Source organism: Manduca sexta, chromosome 17, assembly GCF_014839805.1.
Source record: "Manduca sexta isolate Smith_Timp_Sample1 chromosome 17, JHU_Msex_v1.0, whole genome shotgun sequence".
Taxonomy (NCBI): domain Eukaryota; kingdom Metazoa; phylum Arthropoda; class Insecta; order Lepidoptera; family Sphingidae; genus Manduca; species Manduca sexta.
In genome coordinates, this window is record NC_051131.1 from 6,219,951 (window position 1) to 6,233,321 (window position 13,371).

Genomic DNA, 13,371 nt, shown 5'->3' on the forward strand with positions numbered 1-13,371 from the left:
AGTCCACACTGTTAAAGTATATAATGTTCAATTAGATCGTGAATGTTTGCTCCTATGAGCGTGTTTGAGTCAATAGACGTAACAATATTTTACCAAATTTACTTAATAATGTAAGGAGCTAGTCTATATTATTATTTTATTAGTAAGTGTATTTGTCGCGAACTCTTTATTAAGGGAACTCCATAAGTATATTCATAGTTAAGTAATTTGTGGTTAAAATTTTTTTTCTTTTGTTATAGAATGCATTGGAGTTATCAGCACCTGCATCAGATGCTTTGCTTAAATCGCGCTCATCAGAATGGTTCCAGCTAGCGGGACACCCAGGTTCATTGGCTCCCGCTGGGCCCGGCACCGTGTGGAAACGTCGCGCGGCGGGAGACCACCCTTCACATAATCCTGAACGAGATACATATGAAGCGCTTGCAGCCTGTCCTCACATGCGGGGTGTCATTCCTCGTTATTACCGAGAATTAGAATACGGTGGCGAACGTTTCATCGAGTTGCAAGATCTTCTTCACGGTTTCCGGGATCCCCATGTGATGGATATTAAAATGGGAACTCGTACGTTTCTGGAAGACGAAGTCAGTAATGCTCATGCACGCGGTGATCTCTACGAGAAGATGGTTCGTCTTGACCCAAACGCGCCCACGGAGACAGAGCATTTAGCACGTGCCGTTACTAAATTGCGGTACATGCAGTTCCGTGAAGAGCGTTCATCGTCAGCCGAACAAGGTTTTCGCATCGAGGCCGTCAAGCTGCCGGGCCAGCCGCCACTTACCGACTTGCAAAACGTGCGGGAACCCCATCAGCTTGCCGCTACGGTAGCACGGTTCTTGGGCAAAGATGAACGCGCCAGGCGCGCGATCGCTGCTCGTCTTCGTGAGATCAGGGACCAGTTTGAACGATCTGATTTCTTTAAGACGCATGAAATCGTAGGCAGCAGTATATTCATTATCTACGACGACGAGCGCGTCGGGGCCTGGTTGATAGATTTCGCCAAAACTCGTCGAATTCCCGGGGGTGCATATGTGAATCATCGTGCACCTTGGCAGCAAGGGAACCACGAAGAGGGCTTCTTGTACGGCTTAGATAGATTAATTCATACAATAGAGACTGCAAAATTACCAGCACAGGGAGAAGAGGCTGCAACGGAGCCTGACGTTTTACGTTGAACACAATGGCGAGAGGACCCTGGACTCGCCCCACGGTCTTTGTCACCGTCTGACCGGCCTTTGCGCCCAGTGCCGCTCTTGTTGCGTCCGAGACGACGCATGGAGGTGTACACAATAACGTATTTGTGCATGTGAGAGAATCGCGACTCACCGCTTAATGTTTGATCTAGTCTTTAATTTTATATAATTGTCGTTAATAAAATATAATTAAAATGGAATTTAACTTGTACCTACTTGTTTTATTTTATTACCATCAAAATTTGGTATCATAGATTTTTTAATATAAAGCATCAGAGTTCTATATTAGTATAATATTGTTTTTAAGGATCATCCAAAAAAAAACGAAATGTAATATATTTTTTTTTACTATGAAAAGCTATTGTGATCTCTTTGGAATCAAAAATATTAATTTTCATTATATAATTGTTGAGTGAAATAATTGTAAAACCAAAATGAAACAAAATATATCACTATTAAAGTATATTAATTAATAACATTTAAGTGCAATTAATTATAGTTGATTACACACAACATAAAGTTCAACATAAAAGTATCGAAAACTAAACAAACTAACATGTCTATAAGAATGTCAAATATTTGTATGTTACAATTGTTATATTATTAAAGACTACAGTAAACTAAATGTAAGGTTTACTCATAATAGTAAGGTTTTAAACAGATATTCAAAAATGGCATTAAATGGAAGTAAATTAGTAAATAGTGCAGGTAAGTTTATAAAAACTCAAAATATATGTCATATTTAAATCAGATTATTTCATGTCATAAAATGATTTTAGAATAAATTATGTCTCAACCATGGATAAATTTTTCTTTGCCTTTACTACTCTACAGTTGTTTACTTTAGTGGCAAACCGTAAAGAGTTCAGAGTCTCACTGAAACATTCATCAAATTGGTTGATATTGACCAACATGAGGGTTTTAGAGTTGCCACCAAGACTAGGCATCAGTAAGTGAGTCAGCTTAGAGTTTCTGTAAGGGATATGTGACTGGTTAGTTTGCAAGGATAATATAACCTTGGACAATTCTGATAAAGACCTGTTAATATGTTTGGTCTCATCCATTCTTTGGGTAGTTTTACCACTCTCTGAGCCAGCCAGATCAACTAAATTCAAGTTACTAGTATACCTTTCTTTGCGCTTCTCATTGATGGCAGATATTTTAATTTGTGCCACTGAATGTGAACGTGAACTACGCTCATTGTTTAATGTGGCAGCAGTTTGTCTATTACGTTGGGCAAATATCATCAGCCTGATGAAGTCATGCGAGCTCTTGACCTCCTCTTCCTTTAGATTAGATACATACACATCAATACCTTTAGAGTTAACCATTTTGATTTCATGACTCTCTTGGTCCTTGCTTGAATTTAGTAAGTCATAAATCACTTCATTGTAAATTTCTAAGAATGACGCTTTGATTGTGAGTTCCCAACCCATCCTCTTTAAGTCTTCCATACATGTAAAAATCATATTGAAGGCACGAGGGATGATGCCATATTGTTCTGTTCCACATCCACCTTCCATGGTGTAGGTTTTACCCGATCCAGTCTGGCCGTATGCAAAGATACACACATTGTATCCATCCAAAGCTGATTGCACCATGGCCGACACCTCTGTGAACACATCTTCTTGAGATGCATGTGGAGTAAATATACCATCAAAAGTAAATGATTGTGGTTTGCACTTTCTAGCAGAATTGAGCAATTCAATTTTTTCAACCTCTATTGAACATGCATCAAGAACGTTCAAGTTGAACAGTGGCTTTGTTAATTCTGATTCAAGAGGTGGCCGAATCCGACAATACACACGAATGTTTCCTTTCAAATCTTGAATTGTATTTCTCAAGTCTCTTTGTTCTTTGTACATTGATGCTAAAATATTTTGTAATGCTTCCGAATCACTTTTATACTTTGTGATAGATTCTTGTGCCTCTTTATAATCCAGTTTTAGTTTGTCATATTCAATTGATATCTTTTTAAGTTGTTCGGTAAGAACTCTTAATGCTTCCGTCTCTTCTTTAAGACTGTTATGGCGTCTAGTCAATGCGTCAAATTCTGCTTGTATTATATCCAATTCTGTAGATTTCTGTCTGAGACTGGTAGTCACATCATCTAATAATTTCGTTTTTCGCTGTAAATCTTCATTTTCAAGTTTTTGGATTTCAAAGTCAACTTTTATTTTTTCATATTCTGTAACTTTAGTTCTTAAATCATTAAGAGAGTTGAGTAGCTTATCTTTGAGGATATCCCTTTCACTAGTGCAGCTTTGCACAGTCTCTTTAATCTTCTCGTAATCATCGGACACCTCAACATGTTTCTCTTTTAAATCAGTAAAGTCGCTCTTCATAGCCTTGTGTTTTTCAAGTAAATCATTAAACCTTGCTTTGTAATCATAGGGAGGAATTTTTGGAGCCGGAGCCTTTTTTTCAACTTTGGTGACTTTTGGTGCTATAGAAGATGATGGAGCTGTTGCTGCTCTCTTTAGTCGAGGGGCTGCAACCCCTGTTGTTGCAGTGGTTGATCCCCCACGCATAGGTCTTGTATGATTAATGAGTAAATTCTTTTTGTCAGCATCACTGAGACCATTTGCTAATGTTCTTCCCAATGGTCGATTCAAAAGTCCCGGTCTGTTTTCTTTTGAAAGTGTTGTGGGCAATTTAGGTATCCTAGACATCTGAAACACCAAGATACATTTTGGTCAATACATAGAGATAAAGTTTGAGTCGTTTTTCATACATAAATTACAAAAATAATTAGAGATAAAATATTAAAATTAATAGCTACCTTTTCAGTTTTCTTTAGGTTCTTTAGGAGAATAAGTTCTGGAATACGTTATATGCACAATATTATTATTCGTCCCTAGTCACAAAACGCTCCACACAGTCTACTTTGTAACAGAAAACATGTTTTCAGTTTCCAGACTTCCGAGTAGTCCCTTAGTTTCAGTTTGCATGTAAACGTCTGATTTGTATATTAACTTTTGCAAATAACATTTATTTTTTGGGAAAATAGATTTTACACAACTTTTCTTGCTCAATAAGATAACAAATATAATTCAAGCAACACAAAAGTTCCAGCAGTAATTTGTTTGAGAAGTTAGCAAACAAACGGAAACATAGAATTCAAAATTCAAAAATGATGCTTCAAATATTGCCAGAATAAAAAATCATTAGTGATGTACTACTTAGTAACGTCAAAGACTGAAGACCAACACGTCTATGATTTTATACACGTTCTTACATAATATATTTAGGTCTTAAATATAAATGACAGAGTACAATAATTTTAATCTAAATTGATTTACTATTGGTATATCAACTTAAATTGTAAAAATAAACTTTTCCATAAAAAAGTGAAAATAAAGACTGTTGTACACAATAATATTGTTTTATGATTAAATATTGAGATTTTTGATATTGATTTTTTTATATTATTAGAACTCGTAATGTTAAGACCAGGGGGATTTCACTCCGCAGTTAACAGATGTCAGTCATATTTAAATTTTGTTGTTTAGTCTAAAAGTTAGATGGGACTAGTTTGATAGGTATAACATAATGAACTCTTTACCTAAATGAGGTGGGATTTTAATGCCTCTGAAGCGCACTACATATGTAACGACGGATTTAAAATAATATTTACAATACATAATAATTACAAAATAAAACTAACATCAAAAGCAATTTTGTTAACAAAATTACGGTCATGCGAAATTTACTAAATCATTCCGTGATTTACAAGCTTATATTATTATGTGTCTGTTGTACTTTTGTTGTTATGACGGCTCATAATTTTATTTATTGTCAATACCACTAACAATAAATATAAATGTAACATGTAATGTGGTTCATTCGACAAAGTTTAGAAATCAAAATGTGGTTTATTGCATGATTTCATTAAGTAATAAATATACAAAATATAACTCAAAGAATTAAAATCATATTAATTACATAATAAATAGATTATTTCTTCTAGAAATACCCTCATACATATAAACTACTACTATACCTATATAATAAATCCATTGGGAGCTCCGTACGACACCAACGCTATCTATATAAAAAGTTATATACTTCCCATGGTTGCAAATTAACAGTATGTAAAGAGCCTAAATATTTATACAGGACATGTTCTATATGTGTGCTTATTCATTCATCCAAATCCGTTTAGCATTTTCTGTATTTACTCCTAAAATACAAACATAACATGAAGTAAAATAAGACTATGAACCTATACATAGATTGCCATCTATTGGCAAAAGAATTAATATTTCCATGGCCTGAATAAAAAATTGATTCTGGGAACTACCATGAACAGGAAATCTTTATTACGAGTTTGATATTGAAAACAAAATTTATTTTACAATTCCTACATGATTATTCAATTCGTTTAATTAATTTTAATTCGTTTACATAGTTAATTTATTTTATTATTTTCGTTTGGGTCGAACCTTTGATTTAGCGCCGACGTAATCCCCTTGCTTGCGCCAGACATCCATTTATTTTTGGGTTTAGGGACTGGATGGACATTTGTGGCTGAAATAAAATAAAGTAAATTTGATTGAAAACATAAATAAAATAATAACATTAAAATGATATAACGTGCATGTAAGGAAAAATATTATCATACATTAATCTAAGTATTACAAATAATAAGTAATTGCATTATTCAAATATATTTTGCGATATTTTTCGAGTTTGAAGTAATTAGATAACTGAGTACAGAAGAACTAATAATCTTGGGGTTGTTTTTAAATGAATGTTATGTTTAGTTTTTTTAGAATTGTCATTTTAAATATGACCCTAATATCGGAAAGCGATAAGCATTCGATAGTATTTAAACATGGAGATAAGTATACAATTTTAAGCGTAGGGCAGTTATACAGGCTCAAGTTGATTCGATAAAACTTGTTATATGTGTAGCATCGGCTTAAAATTCTTATTGTAATATTTTTTAGGGATGACATTCGTTACCACTATACTAAAACATATTTGTTACTGGCAACTCAACATAAACGTGTTTTCTTTGTAGGACGAGCATGTTCAGAAGTCAGATTCGTCTTGCATTCGTCATTCGAGTAAATAGAGCAAGTCTTTACGGTGATTGGTTACTTTTGAATGCGGTTGTATTATACTCCAATCATTGAGGAGAGTGGCCGTGTTTTAAAGACTTTGTGAGAAAACGAAAACCAAAATAAATCACATTAAATTGCCATTTCCCATATTTCGGTACGGAATGGTATACTGAGAATATTTTTAAAGTAAAAGGTCATAATAAGTGTTGTGTTTAATTGTGGAGTGAAATTTTTTTAGGAACCCATTTAATCGCTTATTCACTATACATATAGGCGAATTGGAATACATAAGAATAATAAAAACAAACTGCATTGTTAACCTGTTTATCACCATTGACGGATATCCATGTACAAATTGCGAGTACCGTAGTGGCGGTAAATTTGATTTTTCAAATAGTTTTCTCTTATCATGTAGTTATTGTTGTATCTAATATAAGTTATGGGTAGTCCTGAAGAAAACGTGGTCGCGTCTGAAAACGCTGAAGTTGAAACCGAAGGAACTGGGGACATTTCAGAAAATGAGATTCTTGATTCAACTGAATCGTCAGCGAATCTCAACGAGTCGGGCGGATTTTCATTATGCGATGCTAATACATCGAAAGAAGACGCCGCGGGAGCAAGTGCCTCAAAAAAATCAAAGAAGAAGTTCCGTCATGGGAAAAAAGGTCACCCGGCGAGTAAAGATAATGTAGACCGAAACGTAGTGCGAAGAGTACATTACACAGGAGGTACAAAATTCAAACAAGGCAGGAAAAGGACTCAAAGTTTCCCATCAATATCAAAGTTTTTTCTTCCTCACAAAAGACCTCGTAAAGAAGCCTTCATTCCTCCAACAAAGTTTCTTCTTGGCGGTAACATATCTGATCCTCTGAATTTGAATAGTTTGCAAGATGAAGATATCAACAGGGCAATGAATGCGGTAACGCCTGAATCATCTCCACTGCCAACGCCGCCTAGACACAAGGCGAAAATAGATGTTATAATTCCGCCTAACATACGAGATCCATTAAATCTAATGGAGCCTCTGGATAACGATGAGTATGAGAAACGGCTAGAGATGCAGCAACGTAAACCTCGCAAGAAAGCAAGATTACGACGGCGCACAACTGATAACACTTCTCCAACAGTTGAAGTCGCTGATGAAAAACCCGAGGGAATCCAGGAGCCGCAGCCACCAGAACCATCGACATCAGCATTGAAAGCAAGGAAAAGGTCATGTAGTGACAGTGATAACGCCTCACAGAAAGGGAAAGACGCTAAAAAGTTACGTAGGATGGACTCTTTGGATAAAATAGTTAGTCCAGTGGTACCACAACCAGGGGCTTGGATGAGAGCAAGGCCACAGCAACGTGCTGCACCACCGGAGCGGCCAGCATCACCTCACCGTACTAAACTTAAAAATATGACTGAAGGAGAACAAAAACTTCCAACCTTCCATCCAAAAAATTCCCGCTATCAGTATGGTAATTATGACAGGTAAGTTCTTGGCATTAATATAATATCTTTTAGTTGAGACCATCATATCATGTTTACCTGATTCTACTGTATAAAGTATAAGGAACTCAAATGGCTTAAAAAATAGTCATTACTTGATTTATTTGTTTGTATGTTAATGTAAGAGTCGTCACAATTTGTTGAGATTTTGATTTGAATGTTGAATTAATTAAGATGTCATTATTTCTATACTATTTTTATAAATAATAATAGAATAGATGTAAATGTGTACTGCGTTTCTCTGTGATTTGTTGTATAGAACAAGCTAGTGTTATTTATCAATGTTATATTAAAATGCTTTTTTAAATTGATAAACACAGAGGTGTTCTTTTTATAGCCTAGATGATAATATCTACACAACATCTAATACAACATAAGTTGTATTCTAATCTATTGCAAGTTAATAACAATGACTTTATTGCTTTACACTTATCTTCTAAGTTGATAAAATATTTAGAAGAGAAGAAGATAGATAAATTTAGATATTGGTAATCAATGATTTTTTTTTTGTTTATTTTGAACATTCTTCCAGTGCATCTTTATACTCTTGAAGAACATTAAATTTCTATTCCAATTGCTGGAGTTTCCATAGTATGTTTAATTTCTTATACAACACTTTTATTGATTTAAAAATTCATACCTGAATTAATTTAATTCTTTTAAATTATATATTTAATATCTTATAACATTTTAAGCTTTGAGAAACCTCTCAAAAGATTCTTGTTTAGTATTTTTATGCTTGTAGGAATTACACCTTGATTTTTTTTCAAAAATCCTGTTGAAAGCAGCAGCAGCAGCAATCCTGCAAAGATTTCTACGAAACTCGTATCACGTAATCACCCTGTTAATGAAAGCAAACAAAATAATTGTTAAAATCAGGGACCTTATTTTTTGCTACTGTTTGAATTGAATTTATGAATCTGCTAGTTAAAAAAATACATTTAGCTTCTGACAACTCGTAATTATTTAATTTACTTAATAGTGTTTGGATTTTAAAAGAATTAAATGAAAGAAATCTAACACGACTAACTATCGTTTAAATTTCGCTGAGCTATAAACTTCGCAAAAAATTAAGTAGGTCCAATTGTCCGTGATTCCTTCCTCGTAGTTAGGTACAACTTCCGATAGTCTGTTATTGCTATTTAATATTTCTAATACAACCGCCCGCTGCTCCGTAATTGAGGAATTATGTTGTGTTAATATTCTGTCTGGCAGCAGGCTGTTATGTTTTAACGGCGCAATCGATGAACTAATTATGGGTCGCCAAGGAATTAATCGAAAAGCTCGAGATAAAAAAATTAAGAACGACATATTCAAGCAATTTATTCCCTTATAACTCATGGAAATTTGCATGATTACTTCTATTAGTATTTTTTAACTGGAAAATAACATGTTGAGAATCAAAATCTTTTAAACACTCGGCTAAAGCCATGATTGTTTTGCTAATTGGTAATGACGCACCAAGGTCCTCGGTACGTTTCGTAATTGTGTGCAATATGATTTCAGGTACTATGGCTATCGGAACTTGAACGCAATGATGGACATCCGCCTGCAAGTGTTCGAGATGCATCGACATCTGTTCCAAAACAAAGACGTGTTGGATATCGGATGCAATGTGGGTCACATATCCATCGCGGTCGCACGGACCCTCGGTGCGCGCTCCGTCGTCGGAATTGATATCGACCCTGTACTTATTGGTATGTTTAAAAGTTATTAATAAGCACAATCAGCCGTATCGGCACATAGTAACAGCATTTACGTACGTTCGCATAACGTGTAGGAAATAACTATAACGTTACTTGATAAGTTCTCGTAACTTGCTCAATCTTATGAAATGCATTCAGCTAGTTATAAAAATAGACTCACGTGGGGTGCTTGTCAGCGGGAGTTTAATCTGCAATGAACGTCTTTAAATTTTCTATTGATTTGTTTAATAGTGTTATGTTTTTTGTAGATGTATATTTTGAATGTTTTTAAAGATCCACCCCTTAAGAATGTACCAAAAAACGCGACTCGCAAGTTGATGTCGTTTAATTTTGATGTTTGTGATTGATTGAGAGGCCAATGCGTCCGTCACATGTTAGTCTCTCAACCAACCCCAATAAAACGTCAGGGAGTCGTGTCGTGTTTTTTTTTGTCATATTTTAGAAACACTGAGTATACACTCTTGTATGTATAACATTTTAAAATTACAAGAAACCTTTGAAATAAGATTATAAATATAGCGCGTATTTTAATATTGATATCCTTTATAATGTTTTTATTTCAAAAATAATATATTTATTAAATTTACATTGTTGTCAATAATATTTAAAGGTTTCAATAAATTTTAAGAAGCCTCGACAAGTACTTTGTTTAGAATGCCACTCCGCCCGTTTTCTTATGTTATCAATGTCTCGTATAATACACACCATTCAGACTCAATTATTGATTACTAAACTATTATAAGACTGTTTTTTCTGATTAGTATGTGTTTGTGTTGCAGGCCGGGCGAGAAAAAATTTGCGGTCATTCATACCAGTGCCAACAGATCCGCCAAAGACAGAGGATGATAAAAAACTAGAAGATGATGATAAAAAACTCGACTGCGATAAATGTAAAGAGGAGAAGTGTGATGACTGTTCCATCGATCAGAAAGCCGACAAAGGTGACGATTCAAAAAAGGCTCTATCTGGAAGAAAATTAAGGAGGCCAAGGAAAAATAGGAAGTCGATCCACCGGCCTGAGCAAGTGCAATGTTTTTTTCCCATGTCGATGTCCATGTTGTATGGATCGCTAGGAGAGTCCACAGTGGATAATTTGCCTCCCGCGTTCCCGTACAACGTTACGTTTAAACATGTAAGTCAGTTTGCCTTATCAGATCTTTGATATATTAAGCTATCTTTATTAAGACAAATATATTCTTTATCTTTAAATCCATCTATGTACGTCACACAATGCAGTTAAATTGGCATTATATTTAAAGTTTGTTTTTTTTTTCACAGGGAAACTATGTGCCTCGTGAGGATGTGGCGGTGGGGTCCGGTGCCGACAGTCCTCAGTTTGATCTGATTCTGTGCCTGTCGACCACGAAATGGTTGCATCTGAACTGGGGCGACGCCGGCCTCAAACGTGCCTTCCGTCGTATGTTCGCCGACCTGCGTCCCGGCGGGAAACTCGTGCTTGAAGCGCAGAACTGGGCCAGCTATAAGAAGAAGAAGCGTTTAACGGTAAATATTGGGTACATAATACATCCCAGATTTATTCGGTACTGTTTTCACATTTTAAATTTAATGACGCATAATTTATTTAAGTATACAATTTGTGCAGTTGTTAAAAGTGCCATTGTAATTGTTACAGCAATGTAAACAAATAAATGTCGTTAATTTAGTAATTTGATATAGGATTTCAAAGTACTTCAAATTTTATTAATATAAATCTCCTTGAAATATTAAAATAAATAATTTCCTTTTATTTTCAGCCGACAATTTATGAGAACTTCAATTCAATCGAGTTGTTCCCGAACAAATTCCGCGAGTACTTGCTGTCGCCGGAGGTCGGATTTAGCAAGTGCTGCATACTGGGGGTGCCGCAGCACGCCAGCAAGGGGTTCCGGCGGCCCATCCAGCTGTACGTGAAGGGCGACTTCACGCCGAGCAAGGCGCGCTGGTCCGACGCGTACGCGCCGTCCTCGCACCACCGGCCCGAAGCCGAGCCGCCGCGCCGCACCGTGTACGCGCCCGCCGCGCCCGCCTACCGCCCTAGCGACGACGCGCCCTCCTGCGGCGCCGCCACGCCCTACTCGCCCAACCTCGACTGCTGCGCCGACGACTCGCCCTTCTACAACCCGCGCAGCGACTCGTACGCGCCGTCGTACCAGCCGCCGCGGCCCACGGTGTACGCGACGCTGCCGTCGCCGCTGGGCAGCGCGTCGCCGGCCGCGTCGCCCGCCGCGTCCCCCGCGCCGCACGCGTCCCCCGCGCCGCCCGCGCCCGAGCCGCTGACGGCGCGCGGCTTCCCCGAGCCGCGCCTGCACGACGAGTGAGCGCCCGTCGTCTCCTTGTCTTGGACCTTCGCCGAACCAGTAATCAGCGTGCTCCCGATTTCGTTATGAACGGTCCGTTTGTGTACTTTTTGATTTCCACACTAGGTTTGTGAGCGGAGCGGGTTTGTGACCGCGACGCGTGGATTCCAAATATTGTGAATGAAATAATGTTATGAGGGCGGTGGAGCCGCCGCACGTTTTGTTTTGTTATTCTTAAGTATCGATAGAGTATGATTTCGGCCGAAACACCGACGTCGCATAATACATATAGCACAGTATAGTCGCGAGAGCGCTGGCTGTATGGATGTGATCTCGCGGGACACGCAGGTGCGGCACGTTGTCTCATTCCTAGGTTTAGGTGTAATGCCCTCCCGCCTTTTTTCTGTAAATATCGAATTAGTGTCCATAGGATTATGTTTCGATAGGCTGAAAGTATTTTATAATATTATACTCCCGCATTATTGTAATATTGTGTTTTATTTATCATTTCCTTTAAGTGTCCTCGTGTGTACTTAATGATAATAGTTAAGTGACAACGCATTCCCTTGTGTTTATTTAGGTGCTTACTGATAAAAGCGTTAACCCAAAGCGATAAAACGCTCTTTTTGTTTGTGCCTCAGTTTATGTTAAAAATAAGTAGATATATAACTATGAAAATTATATAGGCACCCAAACACTCACGCCTTTTATCCCTGAAAGGGTAGGTAGAGGCGCAATTGATGCATCCACTTTCCGTCGTGTGTATTCCGTCTTCCAATGAGATAGCGGGCGAGCATATCGCCGTATCGGCACAAATTCCAGTCCCCGGGCTGATACAGAGTATAAAACTCAATATAACTGCCCGACCCGGGCGTCGCATTCGATACCTCAACATTAGGGTTGTTGCGCGATATACTTAACTTATACAAAAATACTTACGACAAAACGGGATAGGTATGCTATACATACAGGTGATGGATTGATTAATGCTCAATAGGGACCGAACCTCATAAAATAGCCAATCCAGTAGAAAGAGATAAAGCAACTGTACGGTCAATACCTATCTCATTTGTCACATAAAAAATTACCTACTGCAGAACTCACCAATCAGATTTTTTAAAAACGGTAATTTCTAATTGTATGTAGTATAATTGCTTATCTTATTAACTAATCTATTCTATTGAAGTCACAGCTGGATAGAAAATGGTACATTCTATACAGGTTCATTTTCATTTTAACAGTTATCTTCTTGAAAATAACACTTCGTAAGTAACTCGAACCGTAGACGTAAATTAAAAAGTATGATTCGAACAAAAGAAACATCATTAAAAAGGAATTTTATTTTGCATGCTTTATTGTCACTGCTACTAAGGTCAGGTGGGGCAAGTGCGCCGACGGGGTAAGTGCACCTGCCCTAAAAAAATCGAAAACTATTGATGTTATACAATTACCGCAATCTTATATCTATGCTACTAACTGAAATACAGTTCCACTAAAAACCATAAATGGCTCTGTTCGTTTTAATACGATTTATTCGCCATTTTATTTTAAGTGTCATTTAGACTTGTAAACAGAGATGACCCCGTGAAAGATAACATCAAATATTTCGAGATAT

General features: G+C 37.0%; 3 protein-coding genes across 6 annotated transcripts in view; 2 read left to right on the forward strand and 1 right to left on the reverse strand.

The window, feature by feature from the left end:
- Positions 1–1,401, forward strand: part of LOC115453779 (inositol-trisphosphate 3-kinase homolog) — an 89,045-nt gene extending 87,644 nt beyond the window's left edge. For all 4 annotated transcript variants that reach the window (XM_030182504.2, XM_030182526.2, XM_030182510.2 and 1 more), the window contains one exon: positions 240–1,401. In XM_030182504.2, the coding sequence (XP_030038364.2) occupies positions 240–1,172 (933 nt within the window). In that variant the 3' untranslated portion in view covers positions 1,173–1,401. The remainder of the gene's footprint in view (positions 1–239) is intronic.
- A 473-nt stretch (positions 1,402–1,874) lies between these two features.
- Positions 1,875–4,351, reverse strand: LOC115453758 (protein claret segregational). The gene is made up of 2 exons (XM_030182486.2): positions 3,973–4,351; positions 1,875–3,862 (listed from the first exon to the last, which is right to left on the reverse strand). The coding sequence occupies exon 2, from the start codon at positions 3,860–3,862 to the stop codon at positions 1,976–1,978; it is 1,887 nt and encodes a 628-aa protein (XP_030038346.1). The 5' UTR covers positions 3,973–4,351; the 3' UTR covers positions 1,875–1,975.
- A 1,909-nt stretch (positions 4,352–6,260) lies between these two features.
- On the forward strand, positions 6,261–12,244 carry LOC115453750 (7SK snRNA methylphosphate capping enzyme bin3). Its single transcript, XM_030182476.2, has 5 exons — positions 6,261–7,735; positions 9,260–9,450; positions 10,239–10,591; positions 10,738–10,962; positions 11,214–12,244. The coding sequence occupies exons 1-5, from the start codon at positions 6,699–6,701 to the stop codon at positions 11,775–11,777; spliced, it is 2,370 nt and encodes a 789-aa protein (XP_030038336.2). The 5' UTR covers positions 6,261–6,698; the 3' UTR covers positions 11,778–12,244.
- Positions 12,245–13,371: the final 1,127 nt, after the last annotated feature.